The 20,521-nt window shown below is 33.4% G+C and overlaps 1 protein-coding gene across 4 annotated transcripts; it reads left to right on the forward strand.

Moving 5' to 3' along the window:
- Positions 1–7,034: 7,034 nt before the first annotated feature.
- On the forward strand, positions 7,035–20,147 carry LOC111702463 (mucin-12). 4 transcript variants are annotated; one of them, XM_023474157.1, is made up of 16 exons: positions 7,035–7,120; positions 7,717–7,840; positions 7,961–8,058; positions 9,528–9,564; positions 10,173–13,680; positions 13,735–14,780; positions 14,894–14,940; positions 15,333–15,438; positions 15,715–15,762; positions 16,574–16,616; positions 16,739–16,776; positions 16,954–17,050; positions 17,632–17,723; positions 17,942–17,994; positions 18,798–18,958; positions 20,002–20,147. In XM_023474157.1, the coding sequence occupies exons 1-16, from the start codon at positions 7,075–7,077 to the stop codon at positions 20,038–20,040; spliced, it is 5,583 nt and encodes a 1,860-aa protein (XP_023329925.1). In that variant the 5' UTR covers positions 7,035–7,074; the 3' UTR covers positions 20,041–20,147. The 4 variants fall into 4 exon arrangements, with proteins under 4 accessions (XP_023329925.1, XP_023329926.1, XP_023329924.1 ...); XM_023474158.1 differs by having other exon boundaries at positions 10,173–10,438; positions 10,493–14,780; XM_023474156.1 differs by having other exon boundaries at positions 10,173–14,780.
- Positions 20,148–20,521: the final 374 nt, after the last annotated feature.

Genomic DNA, 20,521 nt, shown 5'->3' on the forward strand with positions numbered 1-20,521 from the left:
GGGGTTAGATCTTCCTGAAGTAGCTTCCATGTTCCATTCAAAATGGTTCACTTTGTGACTTTTGATTTAAAATATAAAGATGTTTCTAAACCTGTGTGGAACATAAAATATTTAATATATTCTCCCGGTAATGTTTCATTTTCTCAACCTTATCTAATCTTTACATAATTCAAATCTTAATATCAGGATATAAGTCTGTATAATATGTAATATAAATCAACTTTTTACAGTTTTATAAAAGTTTTATTTTCAGATTGCATGTTACAGATATCTATTAACGGACATTTATTTAATCGTTTCAGCCATATCTGGAAAACATACATTAAAAGGAAACTAAAAAATACCATTTTTGATGGTTCATTCGATCAATGAAACAAATCTACTCATCTCATCACGGAAATTAAGAGGTATATGAAGAACCAAGATCAAAGTATGAAGGGAATCGGAGCTGTTTTTTATCCTATGTTTCTGTAAAGAGAATTAGTTATAAACCGCCTCGACATTTGACACCCAGCAGCTGAGTAAGCCTAAGAGAGAAACCAGTTTTACTATTTCATTTTCTAGGGCCATGAAGGACCATTTATATATATAAACGGACACTCAAAATAGAAATGACAATGAAAATATTTCCGATTAATTTATAAATTAATTTAGCTTCATCCCACGAGCCCAAATGCAACCCATTAAATATACAACTTTCACATTTCATGAACATACATAAAAGCGTTATCGCTTCTACTATAGATAAGAATCATGATTTGATTTCCGAACAATAAACTCTAGATAATATTTCTTTAAAGTTGGTCCTTTCGTAAAGCTAACAAAAATATTGAATATCAAATTGTAAAGAAATAATAAGACAAATTTTGTTGTATATTTGAGTATAATTATGGGAGGGTAGAAGCTCTCAACCCTTTAATCTGTCTGACTTTCACTTTTAAACGAGGTTGCGTGATTACTTTTCTTATTTCCAGTACAGTGAGACAACCTTAAATTTTCTAATCCCTATACCTTTCCAAACCTGATGGTGTAAACCTTTAACATTTCAAACTTAGATTATTTGATCTAACAGAACGCATAGATTGAAATATCTAAGGTCAACAACATTAAATTGCAAAGATATAGGGATTAGAAAATCAGAGTTTGTTGCAAGGACTAAATTCCTTTCTGCCTTTTTTTCAAAAAACAAACCAATAAATATAAAATTTCTACACAGAGAAATAATTTAGGACAGCAGCGCCATAGTTGGGAATAAAAATCAAAAGCTGAAATCCTAACATCACAGGGTTCGACAGAAAGAACGACAGTGTATTAAAAGTTTAGGCTACGAAAAAATGTATTTTTAACTGTAAAGGTCGACATTTTGTAAAGACTATGAAGTAACATCTATTATCAAAATGTTAGGTAACACTAAAAGTGTTTTATGCACGCCGAAAGTAAATTATAACAGAACAGATTTTGAAAAAGCTTACGTTTTAGAAATAAAGGAATTTAGTCTTTGCCACAAATCCTGGTTTTCTGACCCCTACATCGTTGTAACCCAATGTCGAGACCTTAGATATTTCAAACTACGAATTCTGTTAGATCAAATAAGCTAACCTTGAAATGTCATAAGTTTACACCGTCAGGTTTCAAAGATGTAGGGATGAATAAATTTTAGTTTGTGGCAACAACTCAATTACTTTCTATGATAAATTTTTGGAAAAATGTTCATCATAGTTATTGATGATGCGGGTAGAGAAAAACAAAGGAAAGGAAAGTTAATTTATTTATTGCAAGAAAGTCATTAACCCCGCAATCTAGAATTGTTTTGAATATTTGTGAGTAATAAAATTAAACTATAAAACGAAATAAAATAGTTTGGTTTGAATAAAAGTTTAATTAAAGTTTATTTATATACATAAAGGTACTTACTTAGAGTAATCCTTCTCTAGGTACCTTTATGTACAGGAGTAATCCTTATCTAGGGCCTGTATGTATAGTAGTAATCCTTCTCCGGGAGCCTGTATGTATAGGAGTAATCCTTCTCCAGGAGCCTACGTATGTATAGGAGTAATCCTTCTCCGGGAGCCTGTATGTATAAGAGTAATCCTTCTCCAGGAGCCTGTATGTATAGGAGTAATCCTTCTCCGGGAGCCTGTATGTATAGGAGTAATCCTTATGTATAGGAGTAATCCTTCTCCGAAGGAGCCTGTATGTATAGGAGTAATCCTTCTCCGGGAGCCTGTATGTATAGGAGTAATCCTTATGTATAGGAGTAATCCTTCTCCGAGAGCATGTATGTGTTGTAGCAATCCTTCCCAGTGAGCATAATATTCTTTCGTCCTGTAACGTGGTTCGCTTATTTTCTTTAAACCTCTACACGTCTTCTGTAAAGTTGGGAGAATTAGAAACTTTGAATAAAATTGTCATAAACCTTTCATATCAGACTTATTATACTTGAGAAAATTACCTAGACAATTTATATGGATTTAGTAGAGTCATAATTTGTTATTGGAGTAAAAACCTGGAATCAATAAAAAGTTAAGAAAATATATTTATGAATTTACAGGAGGTGTCTGCCAAGTTTTGGTCAGTTTATTCTATTGTTTTGACGAGAACTTTATGATCCATGATTTTAACTTTAGACATTACCCTTTTCCTAGGTCACGAATCCTTTCCAACTTTAGTTGATAAAAGGACAAATAACTAGGTTATGACGAGGATAAAGAACAAATAACTAGATTATGACGAGGATAAAGGACAAATAACCAGATTATGACGAGGATAAAGGACAAATAACTAGATTATGACTAGGATAAAGGATTAATAACTAGATTATGACGAGGATAAAGGACAAATAACCAGATTACGACGAGGATAAAGGACAAATAACTAGATTATGACGAGGATAAAGGATTAATAACTAGATTATGACGAGAATAAAGGACAAATAACCAGATGATGACGAGGATAAAGGACAAATAACTAGGTTATGACGAGGATATAGGACAAATAACCAGATTATGACGAGGATATAGGACAAATTACTAAATTATGACGAGGATAAAAGACAAATAACTAGTAATGACGAGGATAAAGGACAAATAACCAGATTATGACGAGGATACAGGACAAATAACCAGATTATGATGAGAATAAAGGACAAACAACTAGATTAAGACGAGGACAAAGAACAAATAACCAGATTATGACGAGGATAAAGGACAAATAACCAGATTTTGACGAGGATAAAGGACAAATAACCAGATCATGACGAGAGTAAAGGACAAGTAACCAGATTATGACGAAGATAAAGAACAAATAACCAGATTATGACGAGGATAAAGGACAAATTACCAGATTATGACGAACAATAAAGATTAAATTAAAGTTTAGAGACGAATTTTTTCCTTAATTTAAATTTGGAAAGTTTTAAACCTTCCTTCCCTCCCTTCATTCGGCCTTAATCGGAATAAAGTTCGGAAAGTTTAAAGAAAAACCTGTTTCCGGATAAATTATAGAGGGTTGGGAGAAGATGGAGGAGAAGTTGGGAAATAAAATATTTAATCTTCAGTTACCTTCCTTTTATCAATTTAGAATAAAACTAAAATTTATAAGAGTTTCTTGTAGACCTGGCTGACATATAAATGTAAAACATCAAAAGTAAAATTAAGAAAAGATTAAATTCGATCTAAGGAAAAATGTATAATATTCATTTAATGCATTTGAGACAATAAGTGTTTTCTCTGATATCTTGGAACATTTTTTTGCAACTACGACATTGGTTGCAAAGATATAAGGATAACAAAATCCGAGTAAAACCCATATTGTTTTTCATCTTAATTAAACTCCAGAGAGGAAATGGAAGAACCTATTTTACTTTTTAGATCCATTAAATTGTCAACCACTTTTCCATAAAAATAAATTAATTTTAGGTTTAGGTTATTTCTGTGGTTCTAGACTACATAATTTCTATGAATGGACCCGGAATAATTGTTCCTTTTTCAGCATGTCATGTGTAACATCCAGGGGGTAGAGTTATTCTGAATTCGAGTAAGAAATCTCTTATTTTATTTTATGCTAAACTATCAGTAAAGCAAAGGAATATCTGTATAGTTGGATACTAATGTTGTAAACCTTTGACATTTCTAACTATGACTTTTGTTAGATCAAATAATATAAGTTTGAAATACGGCAATGGGTTCCAAAGAAATGGGATTAGAAAATCAGAGTTTGTGGCAAAAACTCAATTCCTTTATTCTGCGACATATTAGAAATTCTTTTTTTCTTTTCATTAACAGGGTTGATGGTTGAAAACATAAAATATTCAATATTTTGTGTAATTTACTTTAGTCTGACCTTGGTCGCAGAACTAATTAACCTTTAATCTACATGATGTGGGACAGTGACCAACTGAAAAAAAATCTAGAATTCTAATGTAAAACACACGATCAATCTTCAGTAGGATTAATGAAAGCTCTTTTCATGAGACCAAGTTTCCTATTTATTTCATAGGTATCATTTACCAATTACAAAGTGCAACGAACGTATTTTTATAGAATACAGTATTGTATCTAATAGACATTAATATAATCTACTAGATCTAGTAAACTGGATCAGACAGGTTATAAGGGAAACAGAAATTGCATTAACAAGATAAAAGAAGAATCCCTGTTGTTCAACCTTCCTTCAGATCAAGTGAAAATAGATCAGGATAATTTATTCTAGGTCGTATTACGGCAAGGTTCCATTTCTTAGGACACTAATCAACTAATCAACTAATCAACACAACAAACTTTAACAAAAACTACAGTTTAGAAGAAAAAAGCATCCAGTCAATTAATTATCAATGAAGTTGGTTAAATTCAACAATAAACCAATTCTTCTAAGCAATTTGAAAACTTTTTTTAAATGTGTGGATTAATTTCCTGAAGGCAGGGACAAGATTTAATCCTGAGCTGATGTTTTAAGCGTAAAGTTCGAACTTACATAAACTTAAGCTTTTGATTCTTAGGTTGGCTTTTTACTGGTTCTGATTTGATCAATAAAAGACTGCTGAGAAAGTTGTCTATACATATGCAGACGGATAAGCTTCGACAAGGTACGGATTTATAAATGTAAATTTTGAAAACTCAAACTTGACTTATATATTTTATTTCTGAATTTTATTTCTAAAATGTGTTTATTTTTATTAATTTAGCCAAGTTTGATAATACAGATAGTTCCAAAGATTTTAATTGTGAAAATATAATAGTTTTCACGAAACTTACAATCTCCGGCTTTAATTATTCTATGAAGAGATCATACTAACTAGGTCGGTCTAAACCTCGAGTCTTGATTTCGTCTTTTCTTGGGCGTCTGTTACCTCATTTTCTTGTATGGAGCAATGATAATGATTTGAGCAAAGTTGATATTGATTTTTAAAAGTAATAGAAATCAATTATTATCTTAGAGTTTTTAGCAACTTTATGTATCTGATTTACTATCATCAAAAACTGCAATCCACACAAAACTTAAATCCTTTAATTGATATAAATACATCTAAACAGTCTATTAAATATATCAGAAAACTTGGTTTAAAATGATTTCTCTACTTCCATCTCCTTCCTTGATATTGAAATTTATTTCTGATATAATTTATATTTATAGTTTCAGGTTCCTCAAACTCAAAGAGAATTCTCGGAAATGATGAAATAATTCACTCAGGAGGAAATTAAAAAGTGAACAAACGTCCTGCCTCGGGGGAAACCCGGGATAACTCAGGGGAAATAGAAAATCTGAGGAAACAGGAGAACCAGAGATCCAGGTGAATCAGGAGAAGTCAGAGGAACCAAGAGAACAAGGAGATCCAGGTGAAAGAGGAGAACTCATTGGAACCAGGAGAACCAGGAGATCAAGGGAACTTAGAGAACCAGGAGATACATTTGATTCAGGAGAGCCTAGAGGATCCAGAAGATCTAGATGAACCATGAGAACCAGGGGGAAATAGAAAATTAGAGGAAACAGGGAAATCAGGAGATCGTTAGAAACCAGGACAAGTAAGGAAACCAGGAGAACCTTGGTAAACTAGAAGAATCAGGCTAATCCAGGAACCAGACTCCAGGAAAATCAAGATTATCCAGGGGAACCAGAAGAAGAACCTACGGGATAAGGAGAGCCCGGGCAACCAGGAGAATCTGGGGAACGAGAAGAACCAGGATAATCAGAAGAACCAATAGAACTAGTAGAACCAAGTGAACTAGTAGAACCAAGAGAACTAGGAGAACCAAGAGAACTAGGAGAACCAAAAGGACTAGGAGAACCAAGAGAACTAGGAAAACTAGGTAAACTAGGAGAACCAAGAGAAATAGGAGAACCAAGATAACTAGGAGAACCAAGAGAACTAGGAGAACCAAGAGAACTACGAGAACCAAGAGAACGAGGAGAACCAGGAGAACCAAGAGAACGAGGAGAACCAAGAGGACTAGTATAACCACGAGAACCAGAAGAACCAAGAGAACTAGGAGAACCAGGAGAATCAGAAGAACTGGGAGAATCAGGGGAACCAGGAGAACAAAGTTAGAAGAAACATTAAAACAATGAGAACAAGGAGAACTGGTAGAACTAGGGGAACCTTGAGGACCAGGATAACCTTGAAAACCATAGTTAACCATGAACCTGAAGAACCAGCAGATCCAGGTTTAATCTCCTTAGATATTACTTACTTCGTTTGTATGTAAACATTCACAGACCAACAGACTAATTTACTTTCTCTTAGATTTCCCTTGGTGATCATAATCTGCAGGGATAAACAAAATGAAGGGATCAAGCAGTTATCTCTAAAGTTGTCACAGTGGAAATCGATATCAAACGTTGTAGATTTTACACAAAAGTTTTAATTTCTGGTACAATTTTGCAGCCTTTTACAAAGGACGCACCATCGTGTGACAGACAATACATTGCAGCTTTATATATTAGGATTTAGTTTCTCCAGGATTAAAGATAAAAGGATTTAAATATTTTTCTATTAAAGTAGAACTAGTTTACCTCATTGTTCCAATGTATCTAGTATCAAATGTCCTGTGATTGTTCTCAGTGCTGAAGAATTGAAGGATGCATGCTCTCAATATACTCTGCATTCTCTCTTCTCTTCCACAGGGTAAGCTGATTAAAGAGACAGTTTACGAAACTTTTGGTTGAATCCTTTAAATAATCATTATCCAATTTTTAATGAAATTTCGTGTTATTTCGATATTTAGATATTTTGTACTTTTAACTATAATCTAGTTTTTAGATATATCTTAAAAAACCTCTTGACATTTATAAATATATAGGTATTATCCACTTTAATTTAGAATTATGATATTGACAATACGGGTGCTGTGATTTATTTATTTATAACTTCTTAATTATTTTTTAAATAAAGGCAAAACTCTCTTTAACTAGCATCTAGCTTAGATTTAAGTATTTTGGTTTAAGTTAATGTTTAATTATTGTATTTTAAATTTTTTTACTCATGATCCGTTGTTAAAAAATATATTTTGGATACATTTTACAAAATTGGAAGTTTAAAAAAAAAGCTTGAATAAATTTTTAAAACATCTACTAAGAACTTTTTAAATTAAATTTTTGATATTTTTAGATCTTTAAACAAAAATGTCATTTTTTTAATATAAATGTGTCTGAGATAATTTCCATTTTAGTGACAACAAATTGTGTTCGTTCATTTTATAATTTAAGCCTTTCTTTGGTCAGGATGGGGCGAGGAACTGGAGCACAGTGTGAATGAGAACCCTGAGAAACGACTTCCAAATATATTCGAGATAATTCTGAACCTGCCTCCAGGGATTAGAGGAGAACCTTCCCTCTCTACACACAGGTTCGGAGAATACCTCAAAGAATATAAATGTACAAATCCTAAACGGAACATTCAAACTTTGTAAAGTTCATTTTCGTTTTCATTTTCAAGATTTCTTAGTTTTCTCTGAACCTGATAAAGGTTGGTTCCGAGGTATCAGTTTACTCCTCGGAGAAGGATGAAGGAGAGACCAAGAATGATTTTGAAACCTTTACATGGACTAAATAAGAAAACAACAGGTTCGGGGTCGTTGAACTACCTGCTGCTGGCTCAAATCTTAAGTCACCGATTAAATTGTCAAGAATATTTAACTTTGAATCGGTTATTCAAATTTGAACCGGTAGAAGGTAGTTCAGCGACCTAGTTTAAATTAATTAAATTCGGTACCTAATCTCAAATATTTCTTATAAATAGAATTTTAATTACTACCCAAAACTAGATAGCTGCGAACGATTTTAACTTTTAGGAGTTTCCCCATTTATTTTGATTTAATAATGTGGCAAACAAAACGCAAACTTCAGAGAGAATAAAAAATGAGGTTTCTCCTGCTCAACATAGAACGTAATTTAAGCGTAGAAGGAACGTCTATAGATCAATGTTAACGATCAAGTGCTGTACATTTTTTCAAAGATCAAAGACGACATTCAAGTCGTCTTTCTACTGTCATGTTATGTGGAACACCCTGTAGATCAAGGTACAGATCTACCTGACAAGCCACTATTGATTTATAGAACGGAAAAAAAAATTAAAATTGTATATAAATATCACTTGTACTGAGTTTAATTTCCGATCGTAGGATTCCTGAGGCCGAATTTAAAGAATTTGAGCCGTGGCTTAAATTTGAGGCGCGGCTCAAATATGGTTGGTTCCACTTAAATTTCTATTGAATGTTCAAGATTTAAGCCAGCGCTAAATTGAAAATGGTTTTTGGCTGATTTGTGACGCGGCTCAAATTTATTAAATTTGGACTTTGGTTCTCATAGATATTTCTATATTTGTGATGATTTGTGTAGATTACAGGTCGTCTTTGCTATATTCAGCTTGTTTTTCTTATAAAAAACAATGTTACCTTTTATCACGTTTTTTTAAAATCATTTTCTGCCAAGAATTTTTTATTGTCTTCATCTTCTTGCCCTTCATTTCAAATTCTTCCGTCCTCCTCTTTCCAATTCCCTTTGTTTTTCTTCTCCTATTTCGTCTCTGCGCCCTTCCTTCATCTTCCCATTCCATCAAGTCAAATAACGTTCTATCTCCTACTTTTTTCTCCTTCCCCTTTTTCTCCTATCCCAGCCCATTTAAGAGGGAACTTGAGTACATCACTTCGTCGGCAATCTTTCACATTGACGGCTAAACCTTAGACGCAGGATACATTTATGATGGGAGGACAACCACAACAATTTCTCACACGAACCACATTCTCCTCATTGTCTCGTTCGAGGCACCTCATCCTTCCCAAATTATTTGACGAAAAAATGTGGGAAATGTGGGTCGGACGAGAAATTGGGGTGGCTGGCCTTCCTCCCTTCCCTCAATGGTGCCAGGAATTTCCCCGATTTAAGGAGTTAAGCCTCAACCCAACTGAACAGATTATCTACTGGATATCGAGTTCCATCGCAGAAACTAAGCGATATCCCTATCAAAAGTTATACCCTCGACCCCCCCCCCCTGCCGATCATCCTAAACATATATTTTATGATTATGAATTTAGATCTGATGAACGGGAATATCTGGCATACCTCATATGGGTAAAAATATTATTAGACATAACAAATAATATATTTATTATGATTATATAGAAAGTCCCAATAAACATTAGTTTGCTAATGGTTAGAAAATTAGCAATGATTGATAGTTCATCCCAAAAGGAAATTACTGATGAGCTTTACGATCTTTAGTCCACTTTTTCTTTCTGGAGTAGGACAGGAGATAACCAGACTTTCTGGAGTAGGACAGGAGATAACCAGACTTTCTGGAGTAGGACAGGAGATAACCAGACTTTCTGGAGTAGGACAGGAGATAAACAGACTTTCTGGAGTAGGACAGGAGATAACCAGACTTTCAAACAATATGATTCTGATTGGTTGCTTGGTTTCTACAATTAACAATCTGATTCTGATTGGTTGCAGTTTAGACAATTCTTCTCTTTAACGAATTAAAGGACAAAATATCAATCAAATAATATTATATTGAAGTTTATGCATAGACCTCTGACCCTACTATGATACCAACCCTATGACTATTCTATATACTATTTTTCATATTATCATTATTATTTCATATTTTCATATATATTTCAAACAACTATGATTAAATCCAAAAATGTTTTTTATCTTTAATAATTTTCGTTTTTTAGAAACAAAAACAAGAGAAATAGAGAAAAATTTGAAATCAAAAATAAAATGCTTGAAAATCTTGTTTCTTTGCAAAAAGCAAAAGATGACTTAAAAGCAGAAGATATTTATCCAAGCTTAAAGAAAGCGAGTCCCAAAGTTCTTTTTGTTCCAGTAGAAGAAACTAAAACTAATTTGGAAATAGAAAACCCTGGCTCTAGCTCTGAGACTGAAAATCCTGGCTCTAGTTCTGAGACTGAAAACCCTGACTCTAGTTCTGAGACTGAAAATCCTGTCTCTAGTTCTGAAACTGAAAACCCTGACTCTAGTTCTGAGACTGAAAATCCTGACTCTAGTTCTGAAACTGAAAAGTATGAACAGGACACAAAGTCTGAAGAAACAGATTCCGATACAATCGCCGGTAAAACTGATACAGATAAAAACCCTAAAACTGGAAAATATAAGACAATTTCTGAGGATGAAGAAGACCCAGATACTAACTCTGAGAAGGATGAGCCTGAAAACACAACATTGGAAAAAGAAGACACTAGCAGTGGTTTGGTAACAAATGAAGAAACTAGCATGAAAACAGAAAAAGAAGATTCAACCGTAGTAAATTTATCCACAGAAACAGAAACAGATAACTCCACAATAAACTCTGAAACAGAATCTTCCTTTAGTCCTCTTAATACAGAGAAACCTTCCACTCCTCTTAATACAGAGAGTCCTTCCACTCCTCTCAATACAGAGAGTCCTTCCACTACTTCGGAAGGAGAGAAAAACAAGACCAATTCTAAAACTCATGAACCAAAAACTAGTGTTCAAACATTAACAACAACAACAGTCAGAAACTTTACTGAAAAAGTAGCCTTGTCTAGTAATACAGTTGATAACAATACTGAAAACAATAGTATTCCAGTAACATCTAAACCTTCTACAATAGGGTCTGATTATACTGATACAGATGTTGCAGCAAAAATAAAATCAGAAATACCAGAAACTGAAATAGAAAACAGCACAACAGAGAATCCAGAACGCAGAGAAACAGAACCTTGGTCTGACAAACCAGAGCTTAAAAACCCAGCAACCACGACAAAACCTGGAACTGTTGAAAACAAATTATCTCCTTTTACTTTTGAACAAACGTCACCAATTGATACAACAAAAGAGATATTAAGTACTTTTGATACTTTGGAGCTTAAGTCTACTACAAATATACAAGTTTCTGAACCTGAATCAACCACAGCAAAATCAATTGATGGTTCAGATATGAAGGGACAGGACTATGGTACTACTCCCAACGAAATAAATTTTAGATCTGACAATGATATAGATGATGAGTTATTTGATTCAGACTCTGATTATGATATAAAAAATACAGAAGATGCAAATTATTATGATTATGCAGAGCACACAATCAGTACTGATGAAACAGAGAATCCTCCAACAAGGGGTGCAAGTGCAGAAAACAAAATATCAGAGAAAAGTATCTTAGAAAATAGTACTGAAATCAGTAGAGATGAAACTAGTTCAACACTGGAAGCAGAACCAACATCATTGGAAACTAAAACAGAAAATTTAATACCAAATGATGGTTTTTACAATGACCCATATAATTCAGGATACGATGAGCATTATGCTACCACTGTTGGTAGCATGGAATCTATAACAAATCATATTACCAAAGATAAAAAGAAATTTGAAACTACCACTGTTGAAGAGAAATCTGAAATTACGTCAGAACTTAAGGGCTCTGTAGCTACAACCCAAGCAACAACAACTGAAATATTTAATCGTATTGATCTTAATGAAGAGGATTTATATTATATGGATCAGTACGGTGGTCCACCTGACAAAACTGATACTACCACAGATAAAGAGAAATCTGAAATTACCACAGAAAAAGAGGAATCTGAAACTACCATTGAGATGAAGGAATTGGAAACTGCCACAGGTATGTTAGAATCTGAAACTAACACAGTCATAAAGGAATCTAAAACTACCACAGTGAAGGAATTTGAAACTTCCACAGAAGTGAAGGAATCTGAAACTACCACAGAAATTAAGGAATCTGAAACTACTACAGATATGAAGGAATCTACTGAAACTGAAACTACCACAGAGAAAAAAGAATCTAAAGATATAACGATCATTGATGATGAGACAACAGAAAACAATGAATTTAATTTTACAACTGTGAATTCTACAGGTTCCATAGCTAACACTACAAATTCAAAAGATTACATTACTACTAAAACAGGAAACGAACTCACAGATTTGAATAAATATTTAAATAACGTTTTTTATTCTACCACGACCAATTTAATTGATTCTGATAATAACATAGTAAACCAGACTTCTGAAGAGGTTGAAGCTCCAATGACTACTTTTTATGAACCTGATGGTACAAATTCTTCTATGACTATCACAACTACTACAGTAACTATGAATTCTACTTTCTTCACACCAAACCTAACTAAGAACAACACTACCACAATAAAAGAAGGATCTACAACAGTTATATTGAAATCTGAAACAACAACAATGAAAGAATCTGAAACTCCAACATATAAAGAGGAATCCACCACAGTTAAAGAGGATTTTGAAACTACAGCACAAATGAAAGGGTCTAACTCTACCACAATAAATGTAATGGAATCTGAAACTACTTTAGATAGAGAAGAATCAAAAACTAACACAATTACAGAGGATTCAGTAAGTACCTCAGAAATAAATGACTCTGTAACAACAACACAAGCATTAACAACTAAACAATTTAAACCTTTTGATCTTGATGATAATGATTTATATTATATGGATCAGTACAATGCTCCACCTGACAAAACTGATAAAATAACAGATCAAGATAACACCGAAATTACCACCATTGAAACTACCACTGAAAAGCAGGAATCTGAAACTACCACAGATATGATGGAATCTGAAACTACAACAGAAAGGAATGAACCTGAAACTACAACAGAAATAAGGAAATCTGAAACTACCAAAAAAATGAAGGAATTTGAAACAACAACAGAAATGAGGGAATCTGAAACTACCACAAAAATGAAGGAATCTGAAACTACCACAGAAATGAAGGAATCTGAAACTACCACAGAAATGATGAAATCTATAACTACCACAGTAGTGCAGGAGTCTGAAACTACAAAGGAAATGAAGGAATCTGAAACTACCACAGGTATGAAGGAATTTGAAACTACCACAGAAATGAAGGAATCTGAAACTATCACAGAAATGAAGAAATCTGAAACTTCCACCAAATTGAAGGAATCTGAAACTACAACTGAAATTAAGGAATCTGAAACTACCACAGAAATGAATGAACCTGAAACTACCACTAAAATAAAGGCATCTGAAACTAACACAGAAATGAAGACATCTGAAACTACCACAGAAATGAATGAACCTGAAACTACAACTAAAATAAAGGCATCTGAAACTACCACAGAAATGAAGGAATCTGAAATTACACCAGAAATAAAGAAATCTGAAACTATCACAGAAATGAAAGAATCTGAAACTACAACAGAAATAAAGAAATCTGAAGCTACCACAGAAATGAAGGAATTGAAAACTGCCCCAGGTGATAGACAGGATTCTACAGCTGGTGATCGATTTTATGAAGATGCGGAAGAAATCCCAGTAATCTTTGAAAACTCTTATCCTTTCCTTAACAGCGATATAGCTGACAACAAGGAAAAAGAAGATGAACAAACTGAATCCTCGGAAACTGAACCAAGCATAATAAAAGCATCTACTGAACTCCCTGAAATTTCAGAACCAACTAGATCATGGGTTCCAGGGTTGGCAAACACAGCTTATGGAAAAATAAATCCTTATATCCCTCAGAAATATGATAATGATCTTGGTCGGAAAGGGGAACCTTTTACAATATTTTTTAAAATCGGAAATTCGTCCAGTTTTGATGATAGTCCAGAAAAAAATCCCTATCAGACTTTTAAACCTGATACTGGCTCGCCTGAACCTGTTCTTAATCCTATCTCTACACTGAACTATCAATTCAGAAATTTAGAAGAGTTGGATTCTACAGCTCCAGATCAAACTAAACCTTCAGATCTGAGCACAACACCAGCAGGTCTGGATTACATCATTAAAGTAACATCTCTGAGTAAAAATGAATCCGAAAACCCTGACAGAAAATCCCCGGGAACTGATGGACCGGAGTATGTACTGCTGGAAAATGTTCGTCCAATATTCCAAAAAAATGAAACAGCTAAAGCAGAACTTCCACAGCAAGACTATGTGAACTCGGAGAAAAAAGTGCTGGAATTTATTGACCCAGATATTGACATTTCAAGCCAGGAGGACATGAACTCTGGAGCTTCAAGCCCAGAGATAAAAATCCCGGAAAGATGGAGTCCAATGATTCTGAACCACAGAGTTAATCCTCCGAATAATCTGAACGGGATTAAGGATGCAATTGAAAACGTCCTATCTAACACTGACGGGAATCCCGAGGATCTTAGCTCCGATTTAGACAAACAACTAGCAGCAGTATATCCTGAAAATAATGAACTGGCAAAAGTTCTTAATCCAGAGATCCTGGAAGCCATGAAGGATGAAGATGAAGATAAACCTAGCGAATCAAGGAAAAGAATTACCAATATAAGTATACTGTTTATCCTTTGCTAAAGAAAATCTTGTTCTTTACAAAAATTATTTTAAAGATTTAAAAAATATTTTGTTAATGTGATTCTAAAAGTGAAGATGCGAATATCCTGGCCAGGGAGGCAGGAACAGAAACTCAAGGAATCATTTTTGTTTTTTTTTAACATATTTCCTGCGGATTTATAGTTTTTATAATCAAACTTTGTGTGGCTTAGTTAGAACTTTGTTCTTGCAAACTTTTCTTGATTCTTTATAAACAATACAATTGCGTTGTGCATTATTTGGAGAAAGAAGAGAAAATGGTTAATGAAAGATAAATTGTTATTTTCCTGACTAAAAACTCAATTTCTGTGTAAAAGTAAAGCACAACGCAATAGTATTGGTAATATTTATATTTAGTCGGAAATTAGATTCCATAATGTTGAGAAGTTAAAATCTCATTGGCCAAAATGTCCCTAAATTTAAGTTAGAATTGTTTTAAAACCAATTCTTCAAGTTTACTCTGAAAAAAAACACGTTTGATGATCTCTCAGGAGTGGATGGGACGGAGAACAAGGACAGGATTGGTCAAGATCAGGGTCTGTTGAGAATGTTAGATCCAGAGTCTAAAACAGGGTCGAATCCAACAACCATTGACGGGTAAGAATGACCAATTGACAGTTCTGTCTCTGGTACAGTTTCAGGGCTATGCACAAAGAATGATACTTTAATGACAACCTACAACTCGATGAATATAATGATCTAAAAAGTAAATTTGGGTTGTTGTCTTTTATTGGTATATCAAACAATTTTGCAAAGAGAGAAACCCTGTAAAATGGTTCAGTTTTCCATGTTCTGAAAATCTGAAGAAAAAAAAAACCTAATTTGTCCTGTTATTGGTGACTTTCAAAAATGTTGACAATATTATTATCCTAGATGCAAGAAGTATAAAACTCATCCTGGCAGGAAGCGAGAAGGACTCAGGAACCATGTTACAGGAACTAAATCTGTAAAAATTATTTAAGAAAAGGAAACGGAATAAGAAACAATTGCGGGTTTTCTAAATCACGGCTTTCTATAGCTCTTACAGTCGAGAACTTTCTGGCGACAAAAAAAGCTTGAGAAACTAAACAAAACAACATTTTCGTCTGTAAAACCTGCACTTTGTATTCAAATAGTTTCATGTTTTCAATAAAAGTGGTAAGCTATCAATACAAGAAGACGACTTTTTTATTTAAGCTTTGATTGTTAACAAGCTTTTCTCGAATTACAAGTTTACAAATAATCAAAGAGAAGCTTTTCTTATTGACAGTTTCTCTTGACTACCACCAATAAAACACTCAAAACAACTTTACAACTCAGTTTTATTTTTTAATAATTTAAATCTTTTTGTTTGTTTTTTTGCATCAAAAATATCTTGAACAATTTGAAAGGAACTTGGTCAACTGCAGTTACCTGTCATCAAAATTTTGTATATGAATGCATCGAATTAAATTTGATAATAATAGGTTATAATATCTGAATGGTTAGTTTTAAATTTAATTGAATTATTTACGATCTGAGTGAAATATTGCAACTCCGTAAATTTGTTTGGAAGCTCTTCGGTATGAGTTGTGTTTAACCATTTTCTCCTTACAGACGCAACAGATAGAAGTAAGATTAATAGCGACCGATGTTAGCCTATACCCCCTTTTAATTTTTCGCGAACATTCCCTTCAAGTCAGCCCATCGTATATCCTTCAAATTCTTTAAAATGATAAAAATTAAAAGTCCTTGAACCATGGTTAAATACTAGGTTACTTGGAGTTAAAGGGTCCTATTCCATTAAGATTTCTAAGGTAATTTCTATTTACTTGATGATACATATTTTTAATCAATGATTTAAAAAAAAAAGTTTTTCATAAAGGATAAATACAAACATGTAAAAAATTTATATATAATATAATGTACATAATTTAAGGTTGAAGATTGTAAGAAGCATATAGAAGATATGTGGAGGTGAGAACCTTTTCTGAAATATTAAATATTAAACTAATTCATAAAAATATTTAAATAACTGGCACGTTATTAAAGATTTTAAATTGATTTCTGAAATGAATGGTTGGAAACTTTAGGTTGCAAAGATATATGGATTTTAAACATTAGAGTTTAATGCGAGTAATCGGTTTGTTTTAGAGCTGGCGAATGGTTAAATGATCCTGATTGTGGATTAGCCCTGGTTGGGATTAGTAAATGCACCAACCCTGCATGCTGCATGTGTACTGTCACGAAGGTAAGCCCTGCATGCTGCATGTGTAACATCATGAAGGTAAGCCCTGCATGCTGCATGTGTACCATCATGAAGGTAAGCCCTGCATGCTGCATGTGTACCATCATGAAGGTAAGCCCTGCATGCTGCATGTGTACCCTCAAAAAGGAAAGCCCTGCATGCTGCATGTGTACCCTCAAAAAGGAAAGCCCTGCATGCTGCATGTGTACTGTCACGAAAGTAAGCCCTGCATGCTATATGTGTACCGTCATGAAGGTAAGCCCTGCATGCTGCATGTGTACCGTCACGAAAGTAAGCCCTGCATGCTGCATGTGTACCGTCACGAAAGTAAGCCCTGTGTGCTGTATATGTACCGTCATGATGGTAAAAGCCCTGCATGCTGTATGTGTACCGTCGCGAAGGTAAACACTGCATGGTGTATGTGTACCGTCATGAAGGTAAGCCCTGCATGGTGTATGTGTACCGTCATGATGGTAAGCCCTGCAAGTTGTATCTTACACAGTGATCTTACATCTTTTTACTTCTAGAATTTTATTCGTCTAGTTTTAATAATTTTGACTATTTTTATTTCCCCCCTGGAGTAGAATGAGTCCTGTGCTGCGACGAGGTTGGATGAGAAGATTACTCCGGCAGAGCAACAATTCCTCAAACTATTCTCAAACAATCTATCCAATAGGAATCAGTAAAAATATTTTATTTTCATTTTAAAACTCTCGTCTTCCCCTCCCCCCGCAGTGCTAAAACTATCTATTTAGGGTCGACAAGAAAATGTAAATTTTCTGAATATAAAAAAAATGCTGACATTTTACTCAAAAAAGGCAAAAAAAAACATTTCCTTCTCCAGAAATGATCAACTTATAATGAATAATAATAAAATAACTGATACCTTAATAGTATACCTCTTGATACCCCAGGACACTGTAATAATCTTAAGGAGAAACTAAAAGGTAAATAAAATGAATGGACGTAAGATTGACTTAAAGGGATATAAGAATAAGATAGGTTGTCTTAAAGGGATATAAGAATAAGATAGGTTGACTTAAAGGGATATAAGAATAAGATTGATTGACTTAAAGGGAAATAAGATAGGTTGACTTGAAGGGGTATAAGAATAAGATTGGTTGACTTACAGGGATATAAGAATAAAATAGGTTAACTTGAAGGTATATAAGATAGGTTGATACAAAGGGATATAAGATAAGTTGACTTAAAGGGATATAAGATAGGTTGACTTGAAGGGACATAAGAATGAGATTGGTTGACTTAAAGGGATATAAGATAGGTTGACTTAAAGGGATATAAGATAGGTTGACTTAAAGGGATATAAGACTAAGATTGGTTGACTTAAAGGTATATAAGATAGGTTTTGGATATACGATAGGTTGACTTAAAGGGATATAAAATTGTTTGACTTAAATGGATATAAGATAGGTTGACTTAAAGGGATATAAGATAGGTTGACTTACAGGGATACAAGATAGGTTGACTCAAAGGGATATAAGATAGATTGACTCAAAGGGAAATAAGATATGTTGACTGAAAAAGAAATAGGTTGACAATTAAAGAGCCGATTTACAAGATTTTGTTTCTCTGGTAAAGGGAAATAATTCGATCCACAAAAGTCCTTTTTTTTCTATTCTATCAAAGAGAAATTTTTTATATATTAATTTGTTGTTGTGTAATCGTATTCATTTTTAAAAAGATTTTCGTTTTTTCGAGATCCAATCACAATAATCATTTATTTCCCTAGGAAGTTTCAGGGATGAATTCCAACGACGACGGAGTAGCTTGAAGTGCACGGATAAAAGAGGTCCAGGGAGAAGATCCAACCCGGATCCGGATCAGAAAATAGAAATATTCTTCCTTGCTAAATTTATCAACACCAAGAAAATTTGCACAATTACAGTCAAGGTACAAATAGAGAGTAACGTATTCTATCATTGGCATAATTTTGTTAATCCTGCAGCAAATTAACCAACAAATCGTGGATTGAATGTCGTCGTTTATTTTAATTAGAAATGAAGCTAACGATTTTACATGTGTAACTATTTCACTGATGCCAAAATACAAAGACGACAATCAACCACGCTTTGTACAGTTTTTTACTATAAATAGATAGGCTTGTTTAATGCAGTACAATGCAGGTTACAAAGATAGATCGGCTTGTTTAATGCAGTACAATGCAGGTTACAAAGATAGATAGGCTTGTTTAATGCAGTACAATGCAGGTTACAAAGATAGATCGGCTTGTTTAATGCAGTACAATGCAGGTTACAAAGATAAGAATGAAATTAAAGACGCCGCTGCTCGCACCACGTCTTTTACTAGGATATACAAGTTTACATGCATTCAAAGCAAGAAACTATCAATACATTATCTTCCAACTATGGTAGAAAATCTTTACTCTTAAAAAATCATTCAAAAATGATTTTTTAACAAAGAGAAGCTGACGCTTTATTAAAGATAAAACTCCTTCCCAAAGTTGTTTAGATTAGAGGTTTAAAGGGTTCACTTTCTGTGATTTATTTAAAGGTTGCAAGCTCTCAAGCTAAAATCAATAAGAATTTTCGCAATTACTTCTTAAAAATCAAAACTAAGAACAAGTTATTTATAGTGCTAAAATATACATGTAAAGGGCTACAAAAAAGCATAAGTGAGTTAGAGTGGTACAATCAAAACCTAATGCGTTGCGACCCTTCCAAGTCTCGACCCTGTCTTAAAAATTGATGAGACTTTTTATAAACAGGCTGAATCCATAGATAAATAAATACACATAGATAGCTTATGTACGCAAAATCACCAAGAAATGTACATTTATATCTTTCAAGATGAAAAATATCTTTATCTATGGCTGAATCTATGTGCACTGCAAATGGATCGTTGATAGCAATCTTCATTTAAAAGCTCACGTATACAATTAAGTAAAAACTCCCTTTAAGAAATTTATTTTTTAGATAATTCGAGGATCTGAAGAATGTGAGTTTGGTGAATAAATGATTATCGTGAAACCTGGAATTGAGCAAATTTACAAATTTACACAAATTCAAGATCTGTTCAACTTTTTTAGATTAAGTTGAAAATATAAGAATATTTATATTTATTCATTGTCGATCGTAGAAACCTTTAAATTTAAAAAATGTCCACCAGCTGGTGAACCAAAAAAGTGACGACATTGAAATAGTGTTCACTTTTCAAATATTTTGTATTTAGAAATTCTTAAAAACAAATTAAAGACTTATTGACGTTATTTTCAGAAATTCTCAAAATTTGAAAATTACATTTTTCAAAATATTTAATGCACCGTAATTTATCCAAAGTATAAATTCAGACCCAAAAAGCCTCACCTCTTTAATTACCCCCTATTTCGCATCTTTACCAACCTAAAGGATGTTAAAACAAAAACAAACAAAAAAACTTCACTCTCATTTCTCTAAGAGGCTTAATTATTACCCAATCATAATGATGTTATTTTCA

Source organism: Eurytemora carolleeae, unplaced genomic scaffold (assembly GCF_000591075.1).
Source record: "Eurytemora carolleeae unplaced genomic scaffold, Eaff_2.0 scaffold278, whole genome shotgun sequence".
NCBI classification, from domain to species: Eukaryota; Metazoa; Arthropoda; class Copepoda; order Calanoida; family Temoridae; genus Eurytemora; species Eurytemora carolleeae.

Bases quoted from the DNA above. Each gene is read 5' to 3' on its own strand.
- LOC111702463 (XM_023474156.1), top strand. From the start codon at position 7,075: ATGCATGCTCTCAATATACTCTGCATTCTCTCTTCTCTTCCACAGG. The intron at 8,059-9,527 runs GTTCGGGGTCGT...TTATGAATTTAG, and splicing joins ACTAAATAAGAAAACAACAG to ATCTGATGAACGGGAATATC. The intron at 18,959-20,001 runs GTACAAATAGAG...TTTATTTTTTAG, and splicing joins TTTGCACAATTACAGTCAAG to ATAATTCGAGGATCTGAAGA.